The 27928-nt window shown below is 47.6% G+C and overlaps 2 protein-coding genes across 4 annotated transcripts in view; both read left to right on the top strand.

Annotated features, from left to right (window-relative positions):
* SGSM1 (small G protein signaling modulator 1) overlaps nucleotides 1–7108 on the top strand; it is a 49205-nt gene extending 42097 nt beyond the window's left edge. For all 3 annotated transcript variants that reach the window (XM_055700094.1, XM_055700087.1, XM_055700101.1), the window contains one exon: nucleotides 66–7108. In XM_055700094.1, coding sequence (XP_055556069.1) covers nucleotides 66–154 — 89 coding nt within the window. In that variant the 3' untranslated portion in view covers nucleotides 155–7108. The remainder of the gene's footprint in view (nucleotides 1–65) is intronic.
* Nucleotides 7109–17568: 10460 nt separating this feature from the next.
* KIAA1671 (KIAA1671 ortholog) overlaps nucleotides 17569–27928 on the top strand; it is an 87191-nt gene continuing 76831 nt past the window's right edge. Inside the window, exon 1 of the mRNA XM_055712112.1 lies at nucleotides 17569–17717. The gene's annotated coding sequence lies outside the window, so the exon portion shown is untranslated. The remainder of the gene's footprint in view (nucleotides 17718–27928) is intronic.

Genomic DNA, 27928 nt, shown 5'->3' with positions numbered 1-27928 from the left:
GCACTCCTCAAGATGTGGGACTGCTCAGGTCTAGCCCCTTTGTGGGTTCCTTCTGTCTGTTCCAGAAATGGCTGAGCGGCACAACACCAAGCAGATCCTGAAGCTGGCTCGGGACCTTGTCTATAAAGTCCAGACTCTGATCGAGAACAAATGAAGGATGTGGGGAGGAAGATGAGGCATCCAGACAAAGAGCCAGAACTCCCCTTCAATGCTTCCTCCCCTTCTCCTTTATCTTGAAGTGCCACACCTGTGGAAATAAGGTAGTTGGACACATGCTGCTGTCTAAACTGGAAGTACCCTTAGCTCTCTGAGTGCTGTGTTCAGTGTTAGGCCCAAGGGCCCCGGCTCAGATCTTCGCAGCCTTCTTCAGTGACTTAACCAAAGATCCGTACAATTGCATTTCACTGCTACGGACTTGCTTTGGAAGCAGGACCCAGGCAGTCGCTTCCTTGCCTTGCTGCAGGAGAAGGGCAGCAAGTGTTGTTACTACCACGACTGCTGAGGCAGTTGCCAGCATCCCAGATCGGAGCTCGGGGTTTGGGAGAGCAGAGCTGCCAGCCCTCCTCAGGGCTGACTCGGGCTCGACAGCCTTTGTTGGAAGGGGACGAAGCTGCTTGCTTGGACAGCCATTACCCTGTGGCATGGGGAAGCCAGCCAGCCCAGCCAGCCTGAGCAATACAGGGATGCTGCCAGTACTCGGTTTCTTACTGTCATTATGAGGTTCTGCCAGTAACAGAGAGAGACTTTGATCACAGAAATTTTTCTTTTGATCTTGTCCCTTGATGCATAGCATCCCCTTTAGTATTTTTTTAGGGCTCTGTTCTCTCCCTGGGATTTTTACATCGTTTGATACTACAGCATCTGAGCACACAAGAGTTTCATATCTGGATGGGTTTTCAGAAAAGCTCCAAATTCAACATGGGGTTTTTCTTTCAAATTCCGGCCTCTGTAGTGCGCTCTGAACACTGGAAAATCTGGTCCTAACCTCCTCTGGGAACTCTAGACTTGAGGTTTTCTTACCTGCCTTACTCTAGTTGCTTCTGTTAGGAGTCTGGTCTCCCTGTCATTCTCTGCAACCCCTGTTAGGAGGAGCTCCTTGGAAGGCAAGCCAGAGCTCCCGGCTTTGGTGGCTGTCCTGACTTTCCCTCTGAAGGTGCCTCTCTCTTCCTCTGTTAATTTAAAGACCAGCTCCTCAAAGCTAGACAGTGCAAACAGTCCCCATGGTGCCTGCAGGTTTTCTGTGTGCTTCTGGGGCTGGCTGCAAAGTCCCCTAAGTCCACTGAAAGTCTCCAGTTAGGTCTTGGTGGGCTTCTTTCACAGGCCTGTGAAGAGGAAAATAGCCCAAGGTCCCTGAGTGGTCTTTGCTTTTGGAAGATGCACTTCTGTGGCCACTTTTCCTGTAGTGGTTCTCCAGCGTTGCAGCTCCTGGAGCACACTGCATGAAGTGCCTCTCCAGCACTACCAGCGTCAGAGCTGAGCTGCTGTGTCACACTAAGGCTGCGCTATGGAGGGTTTGGATTCATTTTTCAACTCAGGTAAAAACAATAAAGGAAAAGGAGAGGTGTAGGTTGTTGGTTTAGTTCAGCCAGGGAGGGCTTTGTCCTGGCCACAGAAAGCTGCCATGAAGGTGTGCTTCCATCAGCAGGGAAGACACTGGGTTGTAGCTTTCTATAAGGGTACTTTCTCTCAAGTTTTGCTGCAAAAATTTGTGTTCCCCCTCCATGCAATGTGTGATGTGTGTGTGCGCGCTCTCCTCCTCCCCTCTGCAAGATAAGGCACTGCTCTTCTCTTGCTGTTGGAGCGCTGCTCACCAGAAGGGAAAAGGGGCCCTTCCCTTCTGTGGAACATCTGTCCGTGCTGACTGTGTTTTGTATTTACTTGTGGCGTGTGTCAGGTGTTGCTTGCAGAAAAAAGATGCAAATCTGCAGAAGAGAAAACTGCTGTTTCAGAGAAGTTCTGCAGAGTGTGGTGGAGCAATGTGCAGTTTCTGAGCAAATCGGCTAGTCTTTCTGCAGTACAGGGATGTGGAGGCTGCAGCTAGAAAAACCAGGGAGCAGTAGTGCATCCAGAACCCTTTAGGGAAGAGGACTGCAGCAGGGGGTGAGAGCAATGGGGCGCCTTTCATGTCTCATAAACCCAACAAGCAAATGTGTACCAACAATCTAGGAAATTATTTGAAGCAATTTTCTGCATGAAATCTCTAAAGAGTGCTTGGTCTGTAGTAGCACAGGAAACAACAGCATTTGAGCTTCAAATCTGCCAGTTTACATGTGAATCTTTCATCTTTCCGCAAAGCAGAGTGAAAACCTCGTGCCCTCCTTACCAGGTTGTTCCTGTTCCCTCTCTAGGACAGGCCATAGTCTGCTTCTATCACCTTCTACGAAGGGGGAGGGAAGCACTCTGTCCTTCCCTTTCTGAGGGACAAGAACCAACAGGTCAACTGAAATACAGTCTTATCAAGCAACGTCACTGACACTTTATCTTTCAAGCTTCTGTTTTTCTTTCCTTGGTTTTTAAACAGAAACAGCCAAGAAATTCTGCACAATATTTGCTGTCTGTGTTAATTGAGAGTGTCTTTGGGCCGCTCGATAGCAGTGTATTTTGAATAACTTCTGGGGGAAAAGAAGTATTTATTTATTGATTGTACATTCCTGTGTGTCCTTGTATACTGAAGTACGTGAGCGTGTGTTGTTATGCAGATGGAGATATATCTTTTCAATGTTCTTTACGATATCTTGTAAATGTTTACCAGAAAATTGTGTCTATATATATAACATATATATATACAGTATAGACAGAAAATGTGAATTAAGCGGGTTATTTTTTGAGAGGGGGGGAGAAGAAATCTTTTGCTTCTAAGAACTGTGTGGTTTCTATAGCACCTATTCCATGATGTGCCAATCTGTCACTGTCCCTGTGCTGTGAGAAGCGTTCTGGTACGGCTGACAGGAAGCTCAGAGCAGAACCACCATCATGACCTCAGCTTGGCTTCATTTTAGTTCTGACTTTAAAACTGGAAAAGAACAAAAAAAGGAGGAAGATATTTTATAAAAAGCTTTGTTCTGGCTATGGTGCTGATTAGAGCCCGCAGGAGCGGACCTCTGCCAGGGTTTTGTCCCTGCCTTGGGATCAGCGTGGGTAAGAAGAGTTGCAGAGCTGAGGCTTGGTGTGGGTTGCAAAGAAATTGGATAGTTGAAAGATATGTTATGCCATTTAAATTGGGACTAAAGTCATTCACCTTTGCAGCTGATCATGCTGTTTGGTTAGGAAGGGAGTGTTACATGACCTGTACAGAGTATTTGTGGAGCTGATCCACTCTCCGAACTAGCACCTGTCCAGACTAGCTCTGTGGCAGGCAGTGCTCCCCACGCGCTGCTCTACCCTGATTCGTACAAAAGTCAGCAAAAACCATCTGCCCCCAAATACTCCTGGGAGAACTCAAGTCTGAACTTGGAGGTCTAGCTTTGTGTTCCCATGCAGATCTGAGACAGAAGGCGCGAATGGTGTGCAGCCCCTGCACTGGTGGATGGTGCTGTTCGCTGGCTGCCCGCCCTGCCAGACCCTCGCCGTGCTGCTGGCAGGGGAGCGCGCAGGGCAGCAGCTGCTGGAGGTCAGAAACAGGCTGCGATAGCCCCTGTGCTCTGCCCTTCCGCAGCCCCTGTCCACTCGGGGTCCCAGCTCAGTTTTGAGCATCTTCCCAGCACTCGCAGTGGGTAGCAGCTGTGCTCCTTGCGGAGCCCTCTGTGGCAGCCGTTGTCTGACCCACAGGTTTATGTGCTTGTGGGGACCCACAGTGAAGCACCACCAGGAGTCTGGGGCTCAAGATCTATTTGATGGTTAAAAGCTACTAAAATGTAAGCAAAGGTTTTTGTTACGCAGTTGTTTGTCGGCCACCTTCGGCCTCAGCCTCTCCTGCCTGGCTCTGCCCCTCGGCTGGATTGCCCTGAGAGAAAAGCATTATTCGGGGTGTCGAGACATCAGAGATCTCCCATCTGTGCAGCCAGAGGATCGCCTGTTTGCCGCAAAGGGAGAGGCTTGTTGCAGGGGAATGCTTGCCCATATACAGTAATCTCGTCTGGCTCCCTGGAGGAATGTCTCATCCCAGCAGCTCCGTGCAGCTCAAATCCACCCCATGACTGTCTTTAGCCTGCTGTTGTTTGCTCTGTAGGAGCAGGGACTCAAGTTGCTCTGCCTTCTGGCTTGAGACTGCTGCATCCCTCCCCTGGCTGCAGCAAGGTTTGCATCCCGCTTGCACCCAGCCCACGTTCTCTGCTCTAGGTCACTTGGAGCTGAGCCTGAGCAAAGGACTGACTCCCTGGGCTGAGCATCCGCGGCGGTGTGGGGCTTTCACTTTAGCTTTTGTTAGGGCTGCTCAGCTAGCAGATAGTCTGGGTATGCATAAATACAGTTAACGTTTGTGTCCCGGCCCCATGTTCCCTCCAGGGAATTACTAATGGATTCTCTTTCTGTATTTGAGCTTTCTGCTAACACAACCTACCAAATAACTCTTGGTACCCGTCTCTTTTAGTGTCACCCATATAAACACTTTAGAAGTTGTCTTTGTTCCTAAATGTGTGTGTTTTATAGGAGTTTTACTGTGTTGAGTCTCTGAATTGCTTTGCTATTAACACTCTTCATGAAGACTGAGAGGTGGTTGTTTTGCATGGGAACTTGCTGCTCTCATCCAGCCTCTTAAGTTTTGAAATCGCTTGACATACCCACGTCTACCTTTTATTGTAACAAGGGCCAGCAGCAGAAGTGCAGGTATCAACCATCGTCCCTGCTTAGTGAAAAACAGATCAAGAGAAGTGACTATGCTTGATGTGGTACCTTGGAATTGCAGTTCTGCTGGGAACCCACCCATGGGCAAGCTGAGCCCATCCCAAAATCTCACCTTGGAGACACAAGCCTTGTGGCCAAGAGCAGTTTATGGGATGAGATTCTTATTTGTTCTTTATTTATTCATTCACTTAATTTAATCTGGCTGGCTAGTTTTGCTTTCTTTCCTCATTTACTTTGAGTAGCTGGCTAATCCTCTGCACTGGGAGCCACTGTGGCAAACAGTCCTCAAAACAAGTGTGGGACCAGTGTCAGGATTCTCACCATGTAAATTTGCTTTTAGAAATCTCTTAAGATATCTTAAATTGCTGTTCTCTACTGTGGCACTGCTGTTGAGCTAGTGGTAGCCTCTGAGCCCGTTATCAATAGGACCAAAATAAATGTCATTTCATCATAACTGTTTGGGAATTTTCATGAGTACTGAGCAGTTCTGGGCACGTTTTCAGCATTTTACTATCACATGAGCGCAAATTGAAAGAGCACAACTTAGAGGTGAAGTGACAATTTTCTAGCAATAGGGAAGGGTTGTAACTCTCACCAGAACCAGTTTTCAGAAATTCTTATAAAACTTTTCAGATACCCTGAAGTAGATAAAATGCCATTTACTGTTGCCAGCTATTTCAGGCACTCCAGTGATCTTCACTCAAGGTCATTATCGTTGTTGCCTGCCATGAGGTGAACACATGCTGCTGATTGAGGCACCTGAAGTCTTTGTGGTCCCCAGCGACACCACATTTATGTTTTACGGTGGCAGCGTGGGCCAAAGTTAAGGCTGTTCTGGTGCCGTAGCCATGCGTTTCTAGAGCCTAGAGTGTTTGCCTTTCTTCTAAACTTTGTCTGAATCCTGAATTTCCTGGAGAATGTACATTGTTGGAATAGTCATAGCAGTCTTTTAATATATGTCTAATTTTAGATTAGTGATAAGCATATTCAACCTTAATTTCTCATTCAGTTGTTCAATAACTTCCTTTTTAAAATTGATTTTGCACAATGGAAACTGAGCAGGGAGCCCAAAGACGGAGCTGCAGGTGACAGCTTCTGGTCCATGGCTGGGTGCAATGGCTCCTGAGCTGCTGGCACACGAAGGGTCTGTGGCCCCATCGGCTCTGGGACCAGTCCGGCATACACAGCAGTGTCTGGAGCAGGCAGGTTGTGTCCCAGCCTCTGTCCCACCAGACAGGTCTGCTGCTGGCCTCAGTGGAGGCTCTCGGGTCTCTTGCAGAAAGCCCCTGTTTTCCTCTGCCTGACAAGAGCTGTTGAGAACCCCGAGGAGCTTGGCATGTGGCAAGGGATGGGTATTAAGTGCCGCTCAAGTGGGAGATGACTGGAGGAAGACCACTTCTCATCAACTTTTTTGTAAGGAGTAAAAAGCACCATTTGTCTTTTTTTTTTTTTTTTTTTTTTTAACATATCAATGCTAAAATTTAAACTATGCACAGGATCTCAAAAAGTACATGGAAGTTTTAAGAATCAGTGTGGCTTCACTACTAAGGAAGATAAAGAATTGAAAATCCTAATACTGGATACTGAGATACATAGTCATGAAAATGAAATTTTACTATGATCTCCTTAAATTCTCAGAAATTCAGTCTCTTCTTGGACAGTAATTCCCAGGAGCCAGGGAAGGAGAAAGATGTTTTTTACAAACAGAATTAATTGTGGAATCATATAATGGGTTTGGGTTGGAAGGGACCTTAAAGGTCGTGTAGTTCCAAGCCCCCTGCGATGTGCAGGGACACCTTCCACTAGACCAGGTTGCTCCAAGCCCCATCCAGCCTGGCCTTTGTAATGAATACCTTTGTTGCAAATCAGACTCAGATGTAACCTTAGACCCATGATTGTCACCTCCCTAGTGCTAAGGTGTCTTCTGGAGAGCTTGGCAGGGTGAATGCGTGACCCTGGGCTGTCACCCTGCTGCAGCCGCTGTGGAGATGACAGGTTCCAATCCCAAGCTCTGTGGGACACGGGATTACCTCTCAACAGCAGGGTTATGAATGTATCTGATGTACTGGCATTGGACTTTTTTGTTGCCCTACACTGAATTGCTGCTTTTATATGTTGGACGCCATTTTGGTCTCTGGGAGTTGCTCTATCTGAGCTTAATGAGCACTATAGCTTTTAATATATTTGTAGAAGTGCTGCTAATGTTCTTAGATTATTTGAATTCCACACTGTGGTATAAGATCTGTTTTATATTATTTTACCCATGCTTTTGTTTTTTATGTAAACTGTTCCTTATTGTTGTTCAGAAAGAAAAATTAAAGCTCTATTCTCTATGGTTAATGTATTTTCAAATCAATAAAATCTTGGTTGTTCTTTACAGTTGCCCAGTCCCTGGTAAGACTGCAAACGTGGACTACCCTGAAAAGGCAGCGCTGACACCTTCAGAAATGCTGCTTCCGAGAGCACTGGGGGTTATCTGTGCTGCACCCAAAAACACTTTCATCTCTGGGGGAACAGTGGGATGCTCAGGTGCTTCTATCCGTGCTTTGAGGACAGACATGAAGAACCTGTGCAGACCAGGGGCAGAGCCGGTAGGTGAAACCCGGCTCCTTTCTGTCTGATCAAGGCATGCAGGGGAAAGGGAAACCTTCCTCTGTGGACTCGGGGTTGAGTCCCATGGGTCCAGATGTGTGCAGCATGTGTGGGACAGGTGGTACCAGGCTTTGTATCTTCCAGTGCGCCCAGTGAGGCCGCCCAGTGAGGCTGCCCAGTGATGCTGCTTTCTTCCATTTTACCTGGCTGAAGCACAGCCCTTGGGGGGATGCATCTTGGAAAAACACTTCCAGGAAAAAATAGTGTTAAGCACAAAGTTTGAAAAACATGGTATCATCTGCTTTGTCGGGCTCCTTGTCACCATATCCAAGCTGTTCTGCTCCAGGCACTGCTGCTTTCACAATCTTGAGCACTGTAAACAGGCTGCTGTGGTCCTGTAGATCCTGTGTCCGAGTTCCACCTCGCCGCATGGTCGCAGCTGCGGCTGCAGCTCAGCTGTGGGCTCGCAGTGTGTCTGCAGGGAGCTGCTGAGCCTGGCTGCGTCTGCCCTGCCTTGCAGAGGTGAGGCTCCTGGGGTCCTGAGATAATGTTTCTCCTACCAATATAATCTGGGTGCTCTTTGCAGGACTTCTGCTTCCCTCCTCAGAATACCTGCTCCTTGTTGCTAGAAAAACTGCTACTAATTTTTAATAAGCATTCAAACCCACAGAAAAATAACTGGTCAACAACTGTAATAACTTTGGCCTGGGTAAAGCTCCTCTCATTGCTGAATGCACGTTGGTAAATGCTCACTGGTGCCATTAATGAAACAGTAATTCCAATTAAGTTAATCTGCACCAAGCTATTTTTGTGCTTTCCGAGCTGCTGACAAGGAATTTTTCAAAGCAAGAATCAGTGTTGGCCTGAGATCTTCTAGGGCAGAATCTTTTGCTTGCCCTCCGCCCACCTCCAGCATTTCTGTAGCAGGGAAGGCAATTTTGTAAAGTTAAGAGAGCGCTCTGTGCAGCACTGCAATTGTTTGGTTTGTGCTGTGTAGGAGCTTCTCTTGTTTCCTTGCAGCGCTGGTGAGGGGAAGGACTGGGAGCCAGTGGTGGCTCTTGGGAATGAGCAGCCGTGGAGGAGGTTGTCACAGGGCAGGCGGAGGTGTGCTGGGTTTGTTCCCCATGGGCAGCAGCTGCAGCTGGGGCACAGGCAGCTTGGCTGGAGACCTGCGGGCATTTTGGTAAAGGTCCCTCAGCGCCAGAGTCTGGCGGGGGAGAGGTGAGAAGGCTCCTGGGCTGCAGGCTGACTTGTGCAGGGAGTCCCAGTGCGGCTGTGGGGAGTGGGATGGGTAACAGCTCTGGGGATGTGCTGAGAAGCCTGGCTGCCTGCTGCTGTTCGCCAGAGCTCCAGGTCTCTGCCCGTGTGGGTGATGCCAGGCTCCACGTGGTGCTGGGGGTCGTGCGTGTCTTGGCCAAGCGTTTCCTTCCCAAAATATCTCCAAGGAGAGTGCCATCTTGGACGGGCTGTGCAGCAGTCTGCTGGGAGCTACACGTGAGCAAGGCAAGATGCTCCTCAGCATCCCGTTAGGCTGGCCTCCAGCAGGGCAGATGGAGCAGGGCAGAGCTGCTGCTCCTTCATTCCCAGGTGAATGGTGAGAGGCTCCTGGCTGTTTCCAGGCCCCTGGTTGTGCTGGCGCGTGACCAGCTGCACCACGGTCATCTGCGTGCCCGTCCCAGCACACAGGGCTGCAGTCAGCTCCACTTGCTTGCTAGCCCAGTGATTCGTTTGGGGCCAAGGCCAAGATTCACCAAGACCCTGAGAATCACAGCATGTGGGATGGAGGAGCTGAAATGAGCTGGGCCTGAGGGGGAGGTTGGAGCGCTGTGCTAATAAATCGGAGGGGTTGGAGGAGTGCTGGGAAAGGTCTGCACTGGGCCAGCGCATGCTCTGCCACAGCCCAGCCCTGCTCCGCAGCTGGGGACCTGGGGCACGGAGCAAGTGGCAGCATGGCTGGCTGGGGGGAGCTGGGGGTTGCAGCCGGGCTGGGGAAACACAACCCAGTGCTGAGAAACTGCAGCTGTCTGCGTCCCACCACCCGGAACTCGCCTGTGATTGCCCTTTCTCAAACTCAGACATCGTGGCAGCTCCATGTCCACCCAGTCCCATTCCAGAGCTAGTCTGTTCCTTCACAGGAGGCAGAGAACAGCTTTGCTCTGCATCGCTGAGGGCTGGGTCCTGGGATCCCAGAGGCAGAGGCAGCCAGGTGAGAGGCACGCAGCACAGGAATCTCAGCAGCCAGAGGGATGATATTACAACTGTGTTTTGGAGGTTTGTATTTTCACATCGCTTCCAGCTTTCAGAGCTCTCCTTTGCTTTTGTTGAGTCCCTCCTCTCCCCAGGACCTTGCTGTTGCTCTGTGTCCTTTTTGCACTTCTCCCTTCTTGCCCTTTTGCAATGCTTGTTTTGACCTGCATCGTGGTCTTTGCTTTCCCCAGTTGCATCTCTTGGCTGCATCTGTCCAGCCAGCACACGGCTTTGCTGCCTGACCCTGTCCCTCCCTGGGCAGATGCTGTGTGCAGCCAGGCAGTAACACCTCCTTGCCTCTGCTGCCTGCTGCTCTTCAGCCCACTGATACTGTCACCTCCATCCTTCCTCTTGCCATAACTCCCCTGGTAGTGTGAACTTAAACTCATGACTGTTAAGGTGAAACAGAGCAGGAGGAGAAAATAGTTGCCAATTTCTAAGGAACAGCTGGGCCAGATCCTTGGCTGCTGCATGGAGTGAGTGAATTGCACCAATGTCCAGCTGATGGAGAGGTGACAGAGGGCCCTGGTGCGAGGGCAGCCCCAAGCCAGGACACAGTAGTGATTTTTTGTATCTGCATATAATCCTCTGCTAACACAGACAGGGTGTGCAGAAGGCGAGGGAGCGCTCTCTGTAATAGCGCATAAAATGACCTTGGACTTGATCTTGTTAGCTTGCCTCGTGTTTCCTGGATCTATGTCTAGACCTTTAAACTGGTGGTGATATGACAGGCTGCAGTGCTTTTCTTATTGCAGGTAAGCGGGTAACAGGAGTTTAAGGAAACCTGACAAGTTTTTCATTAAAAATCAAGGAGGATGAGAGGAGAGTGGGAGGATGAGCCACTCATGGGTCCCTGCCAGTGCTCCGGGCTGGCACTTGTCATCCCTATAGAGTCCAGAAGGTCTTTGGGTGGGCTTGCAGCACTCCCTGGGAAGTGAATGTTGACCCTGGAAGTGCTTGGTGCCATCAGCCACCCTTTAATGATGTGCTTGTCTGTCCCTGGGCTGGCACTGGGAAGGCAGAACAGATTTGTATCAGCCTGAATGTCTTTTTTAAACAGCACCAATCAAGTTTAAATGCATTTCTAAAAATGGGAGTGAAAGCAAGATTGGATACTAGCTCCAGATTCCTGCTTCTGCATACTTACGAGAAGAGGCTTAATTAAATAAAACCTGGTATTTAATTAATCCTTAATATGTTTGCTTCTTGGGGCACGTTTGCTCTAATGGCACAGCACCAGTTTTTAGTGCAGGCTAATTGATTGCCAGGGAGCAAGTTAAGAACTTCAAAGGGCTGATGAAGACACTCCCCAAACATGCACAGTTTGCAAAATGTCGGTGGGATTCAACCAGCCCTTGTGAATGTATTAATTACCTGATATTAATTGGCAATCTAATCACTAGAGGCCAGGTCCCCAGTGTGCAAAAGTAGAAATGCTCTGCATTCATGGTGTGGAGAGACCAGCAAAAATCTTGCTGTTTAGATGGAGGAAAGTAAATGATCCTAAAAGTGGATTTCATTAATTTTTAACTCTGGATACTTTCTCATAAAAGCAGTTACCCTGAGCTTGTGCTTTGAAGTGCACTTACGTTGGTACAGCCACTGAAATTTCCATCAGTAATGCCACCTCCGTGCACTGGAGGAGACAACAGCCTGCAAAGCAGCTCTTGACTGGTGGCAGCTTCCTATCTGGTGCCGGAAGAAAAACTGTTCCCGACGTTGTGCACTGGGCTGCAAACAAGGGCACTTCAGGAGACCAGGAGATGGTTCACCATCCACTGGAGTTGGAGGGTGGCAGCTCCTCGGGGAGTGGGAGGGGTGGTGGCAGCCCCAGTTTTTTCCGTGATCTATTTTGATTCTCTGTTGCATGAGTCTGAGCCCTTAGGCAGCCTTCGTGATACTGCGGCTGACAAACCAGTTTTATGTGGCGGCACATGCCCAGGGCAGCCCAAGGCTGTGGCGGAAGGAGGGTGAGGGGGCAACCGAGAGGCTGTGTTGGTAAGCCCAGCAGTGTGGCTGCAAGCATTTGTCCTAGTGCACCCTCCCCACAGTGCTGCCATACATGGCACCTGTGCAGCGCCTCGGCCATGGCTGCAGCGCTGGGAAGGACCAGGCGTATTTATAGGGCTTTGTTAACATGCATGAATGAACATGTTAAATCTCAGTGCAAACAAAGTACTTCTAGTCTAAACATGTACTTCTATTAAGGTCTCCTCTGTCCTGTTAACACCTCTAGCTACATCTGACTTGTTAAGGTGTTCTAACATGTATTTCAGAGGTGCCTTTTTTTGAAGGAAAATAAAGCTATTATACAAAGGCTTACCCACAACTGGATGTAGCAATACCTAGGCTTTGGAGAGCCCCAGTTTGCACCAACCAGTACAGCATGGTTTGCACAGGCGCCACTAACTTACCCTGATGCCAGGGTAAGGTACACTAGTACAGACAGTAGCAACAGCGTTGGCTCCTCAGCTTGCCCAGCAGTATCAAGAGACGGAGGTCTGGACAACAGGGACAGGCTTTGCCAGGCTAGGATTTGGCGTCTGCTTTTGCTAGATTTTTGTGTGGTGGCTGTGGTGGAGCAATTTGTGCTGTGGTATTTCCAATGAGCTGTGGATGTACCTCAAAGCCATGAAAAACAAGCTCAGATAGAGGAGGCAAAAGAGCTGGGATGTGTTGAGCCATTTCTTAAGCACAAGGCAGTAGAGTGCTTTTTCCTGGAGCATTTCTCAAATGAAAGCATTTCTGCAACACTTAGCAGCTGCATTACAATGACATGTAAGCGTTCATGATATTTATCAGAAAGCTCTCAACTATGTTAATGCACAAACTGAGGTCATCTGTGCTGGTTTAGACAGAAGGGTATTTTCTGAGTAGCGCCCAGCAGTTCAGGGAGGCTGTTTGGGAGCAAGATGCTGTTGTCACTGTGAGGGTGCTCAGGGTTCAGCCCATGGTCTCTGGTTTAGTGACTGAGCTGGCTGTTGGGTGGACAAGTTTGAGCTTTTATGAGTTCAGCAAATGGAACAAAGATACTTGCCTTTATCACTTTGACTAACAACATGTTGTTGTTGGCTGAGTTACAGGAGTGCGAGCTGAAATCTGAGTCACTCTTCTGCTTGGGAAAACAAAAACAGACTCCCAGGAAATCTGCTTCCCTTTGTTCTCCCCACAGTCCCCACACATCTGACCATGTGCTCTTTGCTGATAGCACAGGGCAGGCCTCCCACCAGGATGGGTGCTGTGTGCTCCCCCAAACCATTGGAGGCAAAACTGCCAGAGATTACATAATTGGCAAAAATTCCACACCCACCAGTTTTTCACTCTGATGCAATAAAACCTCCACTACAGTTCAATCTTAACAACTCCTTCCTACTGAACAGCATTATACATACAAATGTGATGCCCAGTTATCCTTGGGGTTTTGTCAGGATTTCTGGCTGTAGCTGCTTTCAGCAGCTGAGGTTTGACTACCCCTGCCTCCTTGAATTTTGCCTTTCTGGAGGAAGAAGTATTTTGTATATATTGTGGGATAATCCTGCAAGCACTGTGCACCCACTGGATGGGTGATGCCCTTTCCGGGCCTGCAGCCAGGGCTGCTTAGCACCCTGACAGAGCTCAACCTTTGCAAGGCCATGAGTGATGGCCAAAGTGAGCCAGCTGACACGGGACTGTGTTTTACAGACCCTTCCCCTTACACCAGGACTCCCTCTCCTGCATTCCTTCTCCCAGCCCTGCTCCTGTTTAAATCAGGAGTCAAACTTGGGGGTGGGAGAGGAAGCAATGGGGAGTCCTGTGGCCAGTGGGGCTTTTATCAGGAAAGGCCAGGGCTATGGCCTCTGCTGTGCTCTGAGCCAGGCACTTGCCGTTCTCTGTGTAGCTCTGCACTGATTTTCGTGGTGGATGAACATAAAGAGGTGGGGAAGGAGCTTTTAAGGACTGTTACCATGATGGTGATGGGGAGTAGAAGGATTTTCTGCCTTCCTTTTTGCAGATTATCTGTAGTCAGCAGTGGAGCACCTTCCTGCAGTACTTAATGCCCGAGAAGCACAGGGACCTGCTGGCTAGTTCCTCCTAGGGCCTCATCCTGAACCTTCACTGATAGTTTTGGCTTTCACAGGAGCACTAACTTCACAGAGGATTGCAAGATAGGACATGGAAGTGCTTCACTGCTCAGGACCAGAGCTTTTCAAACCCATGTGGACCTGAAAAGAGCAGAGGCTTGTTCCCCAGATCCAGATGAAGTGTTTTTGCATACATCTCCACCTCTTCATAACAGGAGCAACTTGCTCAGCAGGAGGAGATGGATGGAGATTGTTAATGGCTAGAACAAAGGAGGGAACCTTGCCCTTGCACCCAGTGACTTTGGGCAGAGTCTGGCTGCCGTTATGGCAGAGCTGATACAGGAGCAGACTTTCGGCCCCGTGGAGGCCCAAGGCAGCTGCTGTTGTGCAGCGGTGATGGTGTTTGCCTGGGATCTCCCCACCGGCTCCTGTGGCCTGACCTCGGGTTTGCGGGAGTGTAACAGAGGTTTGGCAGTCGCTCCATGTGGCGTATGCAATTAACCCATTTCTCCACTATAGGGCACTGACAGACTATGCGAGAGGAACCAGATCACCCGAGCAGCCCTGCCGGTACATGAAACATTTGCTGGTTTTCACCGTTTTACACAATTTTTAGTTTAATTCTGAAAAGGTCCCACCCTGGAAGTTAGTTGTATGATAGAGAGGAGAAACATTGGCATTACCGATCTGAGAAGTGGAGCTGCTGGTAAACTGGTGCATCAGCCTGGCAGAGCCTTTTGTCAGTTTGATGGCAAAGAATGTTTGTGTTTAAAAAATGGAGACTTCTCATAGATAAAGGGACCTGTCATTTTTTCCCAAGTACAAGCACTTTTTCACTTTCTATTGCTTGCACATCATCGCACTGATGGTTCTGGTGAAATCATAAACCAAAGGTTCAAAGCTCAAATGTCTGTGTGAGATGGGTCTAGCAGTGTCTGTTTGCTATTGCCATCCACACCGCAGGGTGGAATTACAGCTCTAATTTATATACATGAGGTGATAGAACAGAACTCTGCGTTTAACTCTGCCCCTAGATTGCAGTTAACTATAGTCCCATACTGGCTAATAAACACAGCAGTAGCAAGGTTCATGTGGGGTCTCAGGCAGGGAGAGAGCACGGGGGAAGAAACCCTTCCTGGAGCCAGGGCTGTGTGCCAGGCGCTAGGTCCTGTACTTGCCCAAGGAGCTGCAGCAGTTGGGTGGCGATGGGGTGGTGGTTCTCCTGCCTGGTGCCAGAGCTGGGCTGCAAGGGCTGAGTGTGACCACCGGTGGGGTACCCGGCTCCCCGCAGCAGCACTGCAGGTCCCACGGTTTCCCGCTCTGCGCTGAACCCACGCTACTACAGCCGTTCCCTTTTCCACGCAGTCAGGGTGTCCCCGGGGCAGCAGGGTCTGACTGAGGGTGAGGATACGGCCCCTGCAGCTTTGCACTGGAGGCTTGTCGAGACCAGGCCTGCTCTGCGGCACTGGATCTACCCTGCAGCTCTGCAATCCCACAGGTGCAGCTGCTGCCTCTGGCCTGCCGGGGCTTGAAGCATCAAGAGTTTTTGTGGCTACTTTGAAGCTCACAGGTCTCATCTCCCTGGGCATTTGCAGAGGCACACGCTGAGGTTCCTCCTCAGACAGTGGGAAACAAGGCAGCAGCTTCTTGGGAATGCATCTGCTCTTCTTGAAGTCGTCTATTTGAATGCAGCCTCCCAGAGGCTACATACCCTCCAGAGCCCGGCTTGGCCAGTTCTCTCATCTCTGGCTATGTCGCCGCATGTAGGTGTTTTAGTGGAGGGTGCTGCCATTAGAGTGGCTCCTGAATAACTGATCAGACGATTTCATTGTTTGGTATTACTTGCTGAATGCCCCACGTACTAGAGCAGGGGTTCCCAAGCCATGGGTGGAACAAGAACCACTTCAAAGAGGTGTGCAGTAACACCCTCTTTGCAGGGGCACTGATCTAAGCCACGGATCAGCCTTTTCCATATGGGCAGGTACCAGTCACCAGCAACAGCCTGAGCTGCAGAGTGGGTGCTGGTGCAGAGGTTGCAGCTGCTAGTTTGCTGGGGAAGGGTGCTGAGGGGGGTGGATGAATGAGGGGATGGGTTATGTCTTGGTTTCTGGAGACGAGAAAGGCAAATGAATCATGGAATTGGGATCCCTTTGTGTTTGCTTGTGTGGTGAAGATAAAAGGATTGCTAAGGTGGGGAAAACACATATATTATCCTGATTTGGGAGCAGGGGAGCTGTCTGTGGGAAAGGGATCTTAATTTAAATGGCATGTGGGCGTGTACAACAAGGGCGGGGACAGAGGAGGTGAGGCATGCTGCTTTATTCCTGCAGCTGATGCAGAGCTGGGTGCTTTTGCCCTGAAACCCATCCATGCACCTGCTAAGAGGCAGCTACTGTGCACCCATATAGCTAAGGCTTGCCAAGAAATGCCACCTCCCTTGTGCAGTTTGGGAATGCGTCACAGAGAGATCAATCAGCTTGATTTGCTCAGGACCCCCAACATCTGCAAAGGAGGTGGGATCTGAATTGTCTCCCTCCCTCGAGGGCTGGTTAATGTTAGAATAGCAAGTTCCCCACTGGTGGCAGGGACACGGGACCTGCTGCCTGACCTTTCAAGGTGCTGCTGAGAGCTGGGGTGAGGATGTGTGGCACTGCCCTCTCCCCTGTGCTGCACAGCATGAGCCCTCGGGCCTGCTGCTGTCGTACCCACTGCGGTTCTGCCAGGCCCTCCTTTCGCTCACTGCCCGCCTGTTGCGAGTCACCAGCCTCTGCACCGGCCCTGCCTCAGAAGCTGACTTTGGACTCCTTTGTCACACAACCACACCTTTTGTAATGAGGAAAAGCAGCATTTGGAACATCTGAATTGCTACAGCTGTGGCACAGTCTTGGAGGCTGTGGATGGGCCACCGAGGGGCCCGCAAGCAGATTTAGTGACTTTTGAGAAGGGTGGGGGGGGAAGCTGAGGAGAAACGCTCCCTGGTCTGAGGAGAAATGTGCCCCAGTCTGGGGAGAAACGTTCCTTGGTCTGAGGAGAAATGTGCCCCAGTCTGGAGAGAAACGCACCCCAGTCTGAGGAGAAACACACCCCTGTCTGAGGAGGCATGTTCCCTGGATGGGCCCCTGTACCTTCCAGGCCACCATTTGTCCACCCTGCAAAGGCTGCGGCCACCGGTCTGACAGGGGGAACGGGGAGGCTCTCACAGTGTCCCTCGCTGCTGCCCCAGGCAGAGGGCCCGAACCATGGCGGCACAAAGCTCAGTCGGAAGGGCTGCCGTGCCCGGGGCGCCTCCCACCGGCACCCGCACGGGGGAAACGAGAGGTGCCGGGGGGCTGCGGGAGGTTGGGCGTAGGGGCGGGGGGTCGTGCCGTCCGGAGGGTAAGGAAGCAGGGCGGCGGCGCGCTGAGGGGCGGCTGTCCTCATCGCGGCCTTCTCCTTCAGGGGACGGCGGCGGGGGCCGCAGCCGGGACGCGAATCCGCGCCCGTGCCCACCGGGGAGCAGGTGGAGGGAGGGAAGGGGAGGAGCCGCCTGTGAGGGGCACCGGGCGGCGCGCGGGAGGCCCCGCCCACCCCGGCGGAGCCGCGCGGTCGCCATGGCAACAGCAGAGGCGCTTCCCGCGGGGTCGGGCCGGGCTGCGCGCGCGCCGCGCCCGGCGGCTCCTGGCACCGGGGCGAAGGGCCGGGCCCCCCCCTGCGGCGCGGCGGGGCCGGCAGCGCCCGCAGCCCGGCAAGCGGCGGGGCCGGGGCGGGGCGGGGCGGCCTGGCGCGGCCCTCCCCTCTCCGCCGCGGCCCGCCCGCTGCCCCCGGCAGCCCCTCGTCCCGGGGAGCGTGGAGGGGGCGGCCCCCGCTCCGCCCCGCCCCCGGGTGGGGGTGTCTGGCCGTGCCCGGCCGCCGATCACCTCAGCCGGGCAGGCCGCTGGGCTCCGCCGCGCTCAAACTTAGTTAGCAACTTCCCCGTTGCGGCCGAGCCGGCGCCGTCCCGCGCCGGCACCCCTGAGAGACGAGCCGGTGCGCCTCCCCCTCCCGTTCCCGGTGAGGGTAAGTGCCGGCGGTGGGTCCCGGTGAGTGCCGGGGCGTGGGACCGCGCTGGGGGCGGCGGGACAAAGGCGGCCCGGCCCGCTGAGGCACCGGGCGGGTCCGGCTCTCTCGCCCTGAGGGGAGCGGCGGCCCGGGCCGCCCTCCGAGCCGGCTGTGGGGAAGCGGAGGGGGGCCGGGGCGGCGCTGCCCCTCCCGCGGCTGGCGGTTCCCGGCGGGGGGCGCACACGGGGAGCCGGGGGGCAGCGCAGCCCGGGGCTCGGCCTGCGGGGGGGTCCCGCGGTCCGTCCCGGTGGCGCTGGGCTCGCCGGGCGGCTGGTTTTTCACTGCGTCAGAGCCAAGGGCGCGGGGAGAAGTTGGGTCCTCGTGTGCCCGTGCTGCGCCCCGAGGCACAAAGGAGGAGCTCTGGGTGCTCCCGGCTCGGTGTCGGGGGGGCGGCTGCAGGTACTTCTCGTGGTGATTTTGATGGCTCATGGGTGTAATGCTCTGCTGGCGAACACTGCAGGTTAGAGCCTTATTTTGTAATCCAAGATGACTTTTGTAAGCGCTGCAATTATCTGTTCCCCTCAGGATTAGTGATGATAATGTGCTTGGCATTCTTAAACGGCCAAATAAAGATGCTCCAACACCCCCCCACACCCCCCTTCCCCTCCCCTTAAGAGTTTACAGCCGTTCCGACTGCTGCTTGGGTTGACAGCAGCCTGCAGAAGGGACACGGGCGTTCAGAAGCGCGGTATGTGGTGACTCCCTCATGCCTTGGTCTCTTCGGAAATGTATCTGCTCTCTAGAGTTAAGTTTTAAGTGCCATCACGCTGGTTCTTTTTAATTGCAGTTACACATACCTTCGTTGGCATTTCAGCCCGTGCATGTCTGTATGTTTTTATTTTAGAAGCGTCTCTGACGTTTGGGTGGACAGATTTGTATTGCTGTCTTCTGTTATGCAACTCATTTGTCCATTTTTCTTCTGAACTCCAAATGTGATTTGTGTGTGGATGGAGGGATGAGGAGCTCCGTTTATGGGTAGAAACAGTTGATCCAAAAGATCACACTGAAGGTCAGTTCCCGATTGCCTGAATTTGCATGGAGTTCTGCGCTTGGATTTGGGAGGGAGCAAAATCGGGATTCTGAAAGGGTGAAGCTAATCTGTGAAATCATTGTATTTCCTGTGTGGTATTGCATCGAGTCATGTAAAAGGCTTTATCTTCCTTAGTCTCTTTGCAGCATTTTTACTGTTCTTGCATTTCTCCCATCTCAAGGTAGGAGGTTAATCTTGCGGATTCAGGTATTGACTTGACTTCTATTTCTGTGGCGTAATCCGTGTGATTTTGATTTGTGTGTGAGGAATGGGATTAAAGGAAATCACACTTGGCAGATGGCAGAGGTCTTCTATACCATTATGAGCTATCGTAACCTTTTATTATACCTACAGATTTGGTTCTTCAGTGGCTAGTAATATAATTCTATTCAAGATGAAGTATTGCTCATCATAAAATACTGGTACTGCATTAAATTGCAGCATATAGCAATTGATATTTTGTCAAAACTGATGCTTTATTCCATTGTGGTAATTGCAGGCAATTTTCATGGTAGGCTGAAGAGGTAAACTATGTTTCCAGGGCAACTGTGAAGTAGTTTAGCTGCTTCAGAGGTACTTTTTGCCAGAATTGAAGGTTGTTTGTATTTTCTTTTTCTTGTCCTTGTCTCCCTTCCGTAAATTAGAAGGCTTTGCATCTTTTTAAGGACCCCTGTTTTTCTCTCTTTTCCTGTGATGCTTTTAGGGTGAGGTAGGGAAGCAGACAATGTGTGGCAGAAATGCAAATGAAGTGCCTGGCAGCTTAATCCAGGTAAAGACTTCTTCCAAAAAATCTTTCAAGAATTTATAAACTTTTTGGTAGGATTTTCTTCACTGTATGCTATGCCTTTTTCTGTAAAAAAAGTCAAAGGTATTTATTAGCAAGTAAATCTATAAAGCCTTTCTGCTTTAGAGTAATTAAAGATGTAGGAATCCTGTTTAAATAGAAGATGTAAATCACTTTTGATAGGTGTATAGTTTTGAAGATGTACTTGTAAACTTTAGTCTCTTCTTTTTCAGATGATGCTCTGAACTAGTTCTGAACTAAATTTTTTTCCAATATATATAAGACATAGAACAAAGTGACTTTAGAATGTCATGGAAAGTTCCTTTAAGAAGTCAAAATCTAGGACTGTCTTCTAATTTAGATACTTGTATTTGTCATTTTTTACTATTTCATTTTATATATGGTAGTAAACAATGTGAATGTCACTTATCCAAGGTTTGTACTCGCCTGTGGTTCTAGAGGCTGCCTGTCTTAACGGCCAGAGGAGAAAGGGCAGAGTACCCATCTACCTGGGCTTTTAACTATCTAGATACCAATATATTAAGAAAATGTTAATGTCTGATGATTAAAAAACTCATTACCTCTGATCATTGCCAGTCTGGGAGCTATGTGTAGTGATGATTGTGTTGTGTGTTTATTTTAAAAAAAAGTTTTTAATACTGTTTCCAACCAGGTGTAGCACTGTCACCTTGGATGCTACTTGAGCAAGGGTGTGTCTGCAGACACCTCTGAAAGTAGTAATATACTGTGTGCCTGATCTCTCCCACAGGAAAAAAAAAAAAACAGTTACAACTTGGAAATAAATTTTATTGAAAGAAAGAAATTCAGACTCTAAGCTCTATGTTTGAAAAGTTTGCTGGCCCTTACTGCTCCATGGACTGAAGGTAAAATTTAGACCACACATGAAAGAAGTGAGTCCTGACCAGCAGGTCCCAGGTGGAAGGTAGAGGGAGAGCTCAGGTATTATACTTCCTGGGCTGCTTCACGGGGCTCTGTGATTTTGCTTGGGTGTTGCCCTGGACTCTGCTCCATTCATTGCTTCTGTTTCTCTGGCTACTAGATAATTTTGAAACCAGTCTCAACGCCTCCCTTCTCAGAGTGTTTTGGTTATTGTAAAGTAAAAAGTGAGCTTGCTCTCCTTGGTGAAGAATGTGTTGCTGCATTTGCTGCCTAGTCTTTTCCTTGGGATTAGTCTTTGATCTTTGGTCGTGGAGTTTTCTGTCTTCTGGCGGGTTTTCCAAGTATTGTCAGAATCAAGTTGATAGAACTCCTGGTGATTTTTCTCCTGTCCTTGATTTTTTTAAATAGTAGTAAGAAAACTTTCCATAGTTTTGACAATTTCAGTATAGACCACAGTGCTTGTGGGGAATACTCTGCAGATCAGGAGCACAGGACTCGGGATCATATTTGAGAGGATTACTCTTAAGCGTGTCAGTTAGGGACACAGTATGGTTGTGGTTGCAGAAAACTACTTCTCCTCCTAATTTTGGCTGCTCATGTATTTAAAAGTTGTACTGGTTTGTTATTGAGGAGTCTCATATGTTAAGATCTTTGTCTAAGACTTGGTATGTTTTCTGAAATTGATAGTACATAAAAAGTTGATAACTTGGTGCTGGTCACTAGGCGGGGGAAGTTTCCTTTGACAAATGAGTTTGTCATGCTGTGTAGTTATTTAAAAATTTCACTAGTAAAAGAGGTGTGTGTGTATGTGCATGTCTAAATGCAAGTTTTTAATGTTCTGCATCCAGTAACATGTAATGTCACTATTCTTTTCTTATTTTTAAGCTATTTCTGCTTAGAGGATGTCTTGCTGCAAGAGGATATGAATAATGCTAGTTGGAAGTCTTTCTTTCACTTTTGTAGCTTGGGAGATGTACACAATGCTGTTGGTTGTAGGGAGGTATTCAGTGTCTTAGGTTTTCTGCTAGTTTATGTTATTAATTTATTTCTTGATGCAGGCACAGCCTTTTGGGACTCCTTGTTCAATTCTCAAGTAGCAGGTAGCTTTTGGGAGGAAAATATTATGTCTATTCAATACTTTAAAGAGACATTCATGGAATAGGAGATCATACTGTATTCACTGAGCTGTTTGTAAAACCAAGACTGAAGTAAACTACTTAATCCTGCAAGCCCAGGCATGAAGCTTTCAGTGATGCTGTGAGCACAATCTGTATCACTACTTCGTGTTTGATGCACAAAGGTGACTAGAATCTGAGAATGTTGCAATGTGTTAGGTGTGTTTTTTGTTCTCTGTGTAGGAATCACTCAAAGACATCATATGGAAGAAGCCACAAACATTTTGCTTTTGCCTCTGAAAGCTATTTAAATGGAGACTCCCCTGGTTGCAGAGGTAGCCTTTGTGGTATAAACAGCCGCGAGGTTGTCTTGGGTTTGCAGCCAAAGAGGCTGGAATAATGGGGTCAGGAGAGCTGTGGGATTCCCTCTGTGGCAAACTAGTCTTGAATCCTAACCACAACCTTCTGAACGACCATGGACCTGGTAGATGTAATAGTTTAACTGAAAGACATCATGCTTGATAAACTAGATTCACCTATGCAGTTGAATGTACAGACTTCTCCTAATTATGAACGTGAATTTGCTGTTGGATTGCCTGTATACATGCTTCCAGTGAGACATGACTGTGAAGAGCTGCTTCTGAGGAGATGCTGCACTTGTTGAAGGAGATGAAAGTTGTCTGCTTTCTTTTCCTTGATTGGCTTTCAGTAAGTTTGAAGGGCATATGTAAACTTCTGTCTGAACTCTGGCCTTTCTTTTGAAGCTGTGTTCTAGTAATACTTTTAAAAAAAGTAAGAAATAAAAAACATTGCAAGTCAATTACTGTTTGCCTTCAATGGGCTTCTGTGGGTGAAGTGGTTTTATGCACAGTGGAGTTTTCATATCTTAGGTTCTGTTAAGTGACAGGAAAACCAAATTCTTAAGAAAACCTGGGTACTGAGTTTTGGCAAAACACACTGAATTCAGTAGGACGACTATTCTAACATTTTGCAGCTATTGGCTAAAAAAAAAAATTAGTAATGTTTCCTTTTTTTTCTCATGAATGGATATCAATTTATGCTAGTATGACCTGAATGTCTGATCAGAAAGGGATATATGTAGGTCTACTGGGTGATGATTTTCTTCAGGCCTAGGCATAAATAATCTAGCTGTAAACAGCTTAATCTTGAGATCCTTTTCTTAAACAAAGGTGGCCTATTTTGTTGCTTTACACTGTCTTTGGTTTGTTCTGAGAATATGTAATGCTGGAACCTCTGCAGACAAGGAAGCCTTCAAACAGCTTTCCAAGCTGGGGTTATTTTTCAATGCATCTGTATAAATAGGCGATCGTTGGTTACATGTTTTCACAATTCCTGAGTACCTTACAATTACCTTGAAACAATGGGAGTCAATTTTTTTTTTATACTCTTCATTTCTACAAAACATGCTTGAGGAGAGGAAATTAATTTTTTCTTAGGCTTGTGTGGTTGTGGTGGTGCAGTCTGAGCAGTCTAGGACTACAGAGGTTTATTATCCAAAACATTGCTTGTTTTTGTTTTAGAGTCATGTCCTATGAACATGCACTTAAACATTGGGGCGGGGGGTGGTGGGGAGGAATCTGGGCTTTTTTAAAGCTGCTTACAGAGCCATTCATTAAAAGTTCTTATCGGAATTAAGTGCCAAAACTTTCAGTTTTGGCCTATAATAAAGCTGTTGCATGCCTGAAAGAAGATAAGTGTTGGTCTTGCAGGAGTAGAACTGAAAGCTTCTTACTATTGTAGTAATTATGAGTCAGGATGGTCATTAGCCTGCTGTAACAAGTAGAGAAAGATAACAATTCAGCTGCTGAAGGTTTGGTTATCTGCACAGTTTTCACTTAGAGGGAAAAAACGTGCATGTGCATTCCCACAGTTTCTTCAAAGAGTGTATGTATGCAGCGTACGAATGGCTCTAGCTTTGGTGCAGTTCTTACTTATTTTACATAACTGGTGTAAACTTCAATGTGGAGTAACAAGGAGATCCAAGTGTTTTTTTTCCAGGTCAGAATACCCCTTTAATTTGGTTGGGGGCTGGGGAGAGAATTGCTGTGAGCAGAGTGGCCTGTTAACTCCAGCCACCGGCTTGACCCAGTTACAGTTCGGCAGTGGAGTCTGCAGAGCTCTGGCATTGCTGGGAAGCGTGTGTGCTCTTTGAGCTAGGCCAGGCCAGGAATAGACAACTTTAACTTTGCTGCAGAAGCGGCACTTGGGTGCAGATGAGATAGATGGCAAAAATAGAAGAAAAATAAATTAGCTGCATTTTGTGGTTTAAATCTAAAATACATGGGATTGGCACATTGAAGAAGAGGTGAAGAAGTGAAGATGCTAATCTTCTTGTTTTGTTATTTTTCTTTAATTCTAGTAGTTTAAAACAATTTTACCCTTCATAGTTTCTAATAGTCAAAAAGCTGCCAGTATTTCAGCGTATGGGAATATGAGTGTTTGTGTGTGCTTTTGCTGATGCAAACAATGTTGTTGCCATACACATCAGCCCCTTCTGTTTATGTTTTCATAGTGACTGTTTTTTCTGGTCTTAGTATTGATTAAATACATGCTTTCTGTGCCTTTCAACAAGTGCTATTAATAAATGTGTTATAGAACTTGTTATTCCTCCTGTTGTAAAACTAGGGTGATCTTTATTGTACAGTGATGATGAGAATTTGAAAGACATAAACAGGAATGGGCTTTAGTTTGTCTTTATTCCGTTCTTTTAATGAGCTCAGACTTCAGCCTGGATTAAGCCTGGTTGCTTTTTCAATTCAGCCATAGTATCAGTAACTCTTAGTAGGGAGTGAGTTGTGCCAAAATTTAAGAGGGTTGTGTATCTGCTGCAAGTATGTTCAACCATACAAGGCTTTCAATGAACAAAGCTGTCTCATCTGTAAGGAAAGCATTCGGCCCAGCAAAGCCATGATACATTTTAAACAGGGTTGGAATTTTTTGGCCGCCATAATTGGTGTTTGATATTTCATGAGAACACTCAGAATTCTTCATTGAACAAAACGAGCACAGATGCCTTTCTAAAACAGGCATTTATGCTCAAGTTGCGCAGCTTAGCTGGCTCGTTCCTTTACTTAGAGACCTTACAAGAAATGTTACTTTTATTATTTGTTGTCAAACAGTGCTCTTGCTGTGTTGGCTCTGTAAAATGTCAGATGTTAGTATAATCTGCCCTTAAAATATTTTAAGTGATATGATGGTTGCAGAGTATATCATCCTATTCTTGCAGTACACATGTACAAATGATACAGGGTTTTTCTTTTGCATATTCAAGCCTACAATAACAATTATGTCCAAGAAAATATGTAAATTTATGCAAATAATGTTAAGTATTTCTAAAACATGTTTGAATTTATGTATCTTGTAATTCTTACAAGTCATAATGTTCAGTTTATGTTCTTCACAAAATGAGTATTTTAAAAATTTACTGTGTTTACTGCTTGCAAAGGAGAGATTAAATGAACTGATTTGATTACAGTAGAGTTTTTAATACAACTTAAGTTCTTTTCTTACTCTCCTAAGTAGAATTTTACCTAGTAGGAGAGAGATGCTCACTATAGCTACACGGTTCTGTGAGGCTGCAGGAGAGGTTCCGCATGTCTGACCTATTGTCACTAAACTTGATGGGGAAACAGATGTTTTCCTGACTTCTTCATTCACATCATTGAATCACAGTACACATAGGAAGGACTCATCGGTAGTTGCAGATTGGCATTTCAAGAAGGTCAGGGAAACTGGTTTCTGCATGGTGAGCATTATGCTAATTCAGTTGTTAAACATATTGGAATTGTGCTTCCTTTTGCTTCTGCAGTGCTTGCAGATTCCATCAGAGCCTTTGCTCTGCGCTTGGAGTACAGAGGGTTAGTTTTGGACAGGAGAAGCTTTCTTGTGTGCTGTGTTGTAATCACATGCAAGAAACATGTCTGCAGATGTCAGTTTGGATTGAGTGCTTTACATGAAGTACTTGCTGTCATGTTGGTGCTTACACATGAAGATGAAATCCAGGGAGGTGGATGGGGAGGCTGAAGCCTTATTTAAGATGAAATACATATTTCCTTCTCCCTAAGGCACGCTATATTGGGGTAAAAGGCTAGGGTAGACTAGCAGCTGTAATGATTGAATTCACTGTTTTTGTGCATGCAAAAATGAAATGAGAGTGTGTATTAGGCCCTGTTATTGACATCTCTTACAAAAAAATAGGAGGCCTTTTCTCTCATACTTGGCCTTGAATATTAGGAATGTGTATTGGTATTCTTTCCTAAACCAGCATGTAGTATCTTTAGAGATTATTGTGATACATTAAAGAATATGTGAAATACATGTAAAGCAATGATCACACATTGTGTCATGTTTGTTTACATTGGACTGTTGCACACAATGTAGAAAACAGTTAAATTTCAATCAGGTTTTTTTTGTACTGTAGATGTATGGTTGACTAAGGCACTTTTTGCACAGGCTTGGCTCTGGGGGCAGCAGTGTAGTATATTTTTCAAATTGTCTCAAAGTCTCATCTCAGCTCCACTGAGTTTCTTTTCTTTTTGCTTTTGAAATGTAAGAGCTGTAGTTCTAGTTTAGTACATCTTCAAAATGCTGAAAATGGTGACTTCAAGGTTAAAGGTCTTCCTATCTTTTCTGTACAGTTTGGCTCTAGAAATGCTTGTCTCTTATGTCTGTTATGACCTTTCTAATAACACTGTAAAGTTGAACTCTGTGGTATTGCTCCTGATGAGTTAGAAGCATCATCATACCTCGGGACAGTTGGAGCCTTCCCACAGGTTCTCAGGGCAGGGCGACTTCAGCTTTCCTGCCTACCTCATGCTCAGGGCTGCTGTAGTCTGGATTTTTCTTGCTGCTTTAAAACCTTTGTAAACTGTGGCCTGCTCCATTTTCTGCTTATGTTGGCTCCCTCAAATACTGTGAGGCAGCTCTGTTCTGGAGACCTGCATCTCAGCATTTTGTTAATTACACTGGTTCCACCACAACTCAGTTGCTGATGGGAGTGTGGAAAAAGCCTGTGAATATGGAAGGGGCACCTAAACTCGGCATTTTGAGAACATCTTAAGGAGTGTGGAGAAGGAGGTGATGAAGCAGATGGCAGGTTAGCATCTGGAGAGCTTTAAAACTGATAACAGCACATGTTGGAAGGCAAAAGGATGCCATTTGGGCAGTTGGCTGTCTGGCAGCTTCCTGCTCAGCTGCTCCTGCCGGGGGGTCAGTCCAAGTCCCTGGCATTGCTTGGAGTGTGATGGCCACTTGATGCTTGATGGACTGTGGTTGTGGAGCTGTCGAACATGTTTGAGATCAGGGGTAGTAACTTCTGAGAAGTTGGAGAGAGTGTCAATACTGGAACTTGACTTTGAAGAGTAATGAGACAATGTACTGTTGGCCAGGTCCGATGGCTGTGCTCTTGGTTACATCTGGAGAGCATACTGGAGAGGAGGCTGGAGTAAAAAAAACTTTTTAAGGCATGAGTGTATATTTTTAAACAATCTAATTAACAGAAGGTAATTTATAACTGTTTAACCAATACTGGCTTTAAACCAATGTGCAGGACAGTTTATAATAAGTTGAACTGGCTTTTATTAGGCATCAAAATCTGTAGGGTTGGTCATCTTGCTGCGAAACAAACAGGCCATGTGCTGCCTAAACACTGGGCAGTTTTGGCCAGGTCTCTTCTCCCATCCTATATATCTGGTTTTTTGTTCACCCTGATTTTTATCCCTTTGGCTCTTGAATCCAAAGACTTCTTGGGGAGGGGAATTCAGGTTGATCAGTGTGATTCCTGTGCAGAGTATGTATCCAGTAGTTCAGATGTATTTTTTATCCATGGTATGCTAGTTGGTTTGTATGCAATGAAACCAAAGAAAAAAACACCCAGTCATCTTCACTGAGTAGGCATCTGATCTTCTGTTGGTTAATCAAGTCACTAAACCACAGATTACTGGACACTGAAAAGAAATGATATTTTGTGCCTATGTCATTCCTGAAGCATCTTCCACTGGCTGCTGTCTCATGGAAGTTACTGGGATGTATGGATTTTTGATTTAACTTGCCAAGTTTGCCACTGACTTGAGGAAGCTGAAGACACATTTGGCCTTACATTCAGCTTCTTGGATTGGCATGTCTCCTGTTCTGTAAATGATTTGGTTCAGATGGGATTCCTCCTGCAGAAATTCTGGATCCGGTGCCAGTTACCTGTTGTTTTTATGACAGCATTGTGCCACTATTTGAACTTGCAGATATGCAACAAAAAGGCCAGTGATGGAGTCAGCTCAGCAGATTTCCCAGTAGCTGCAGAACTTACCGTGCCTCTTGAAGTCAG

The sequence above is a fragment of the Falco cherrug genome, chromosome 1 (genome assembly GCF_023634085.1).
Source record: "Falco cherrug isolate bFalChe1 chromosome 1, bFalChe1.pri, whole genome shotgun sequence".
NCBI lineage: Eukaryota > Metazoa > Chordata > Aves > Falconiformes > Falconidae > Falco > Falco cherrug.
The sequence above is the reverse complement of the archived record's forward strand: the minus strand, read 5'-3'. Positions and strand labels throughout refer to the sequence as shown.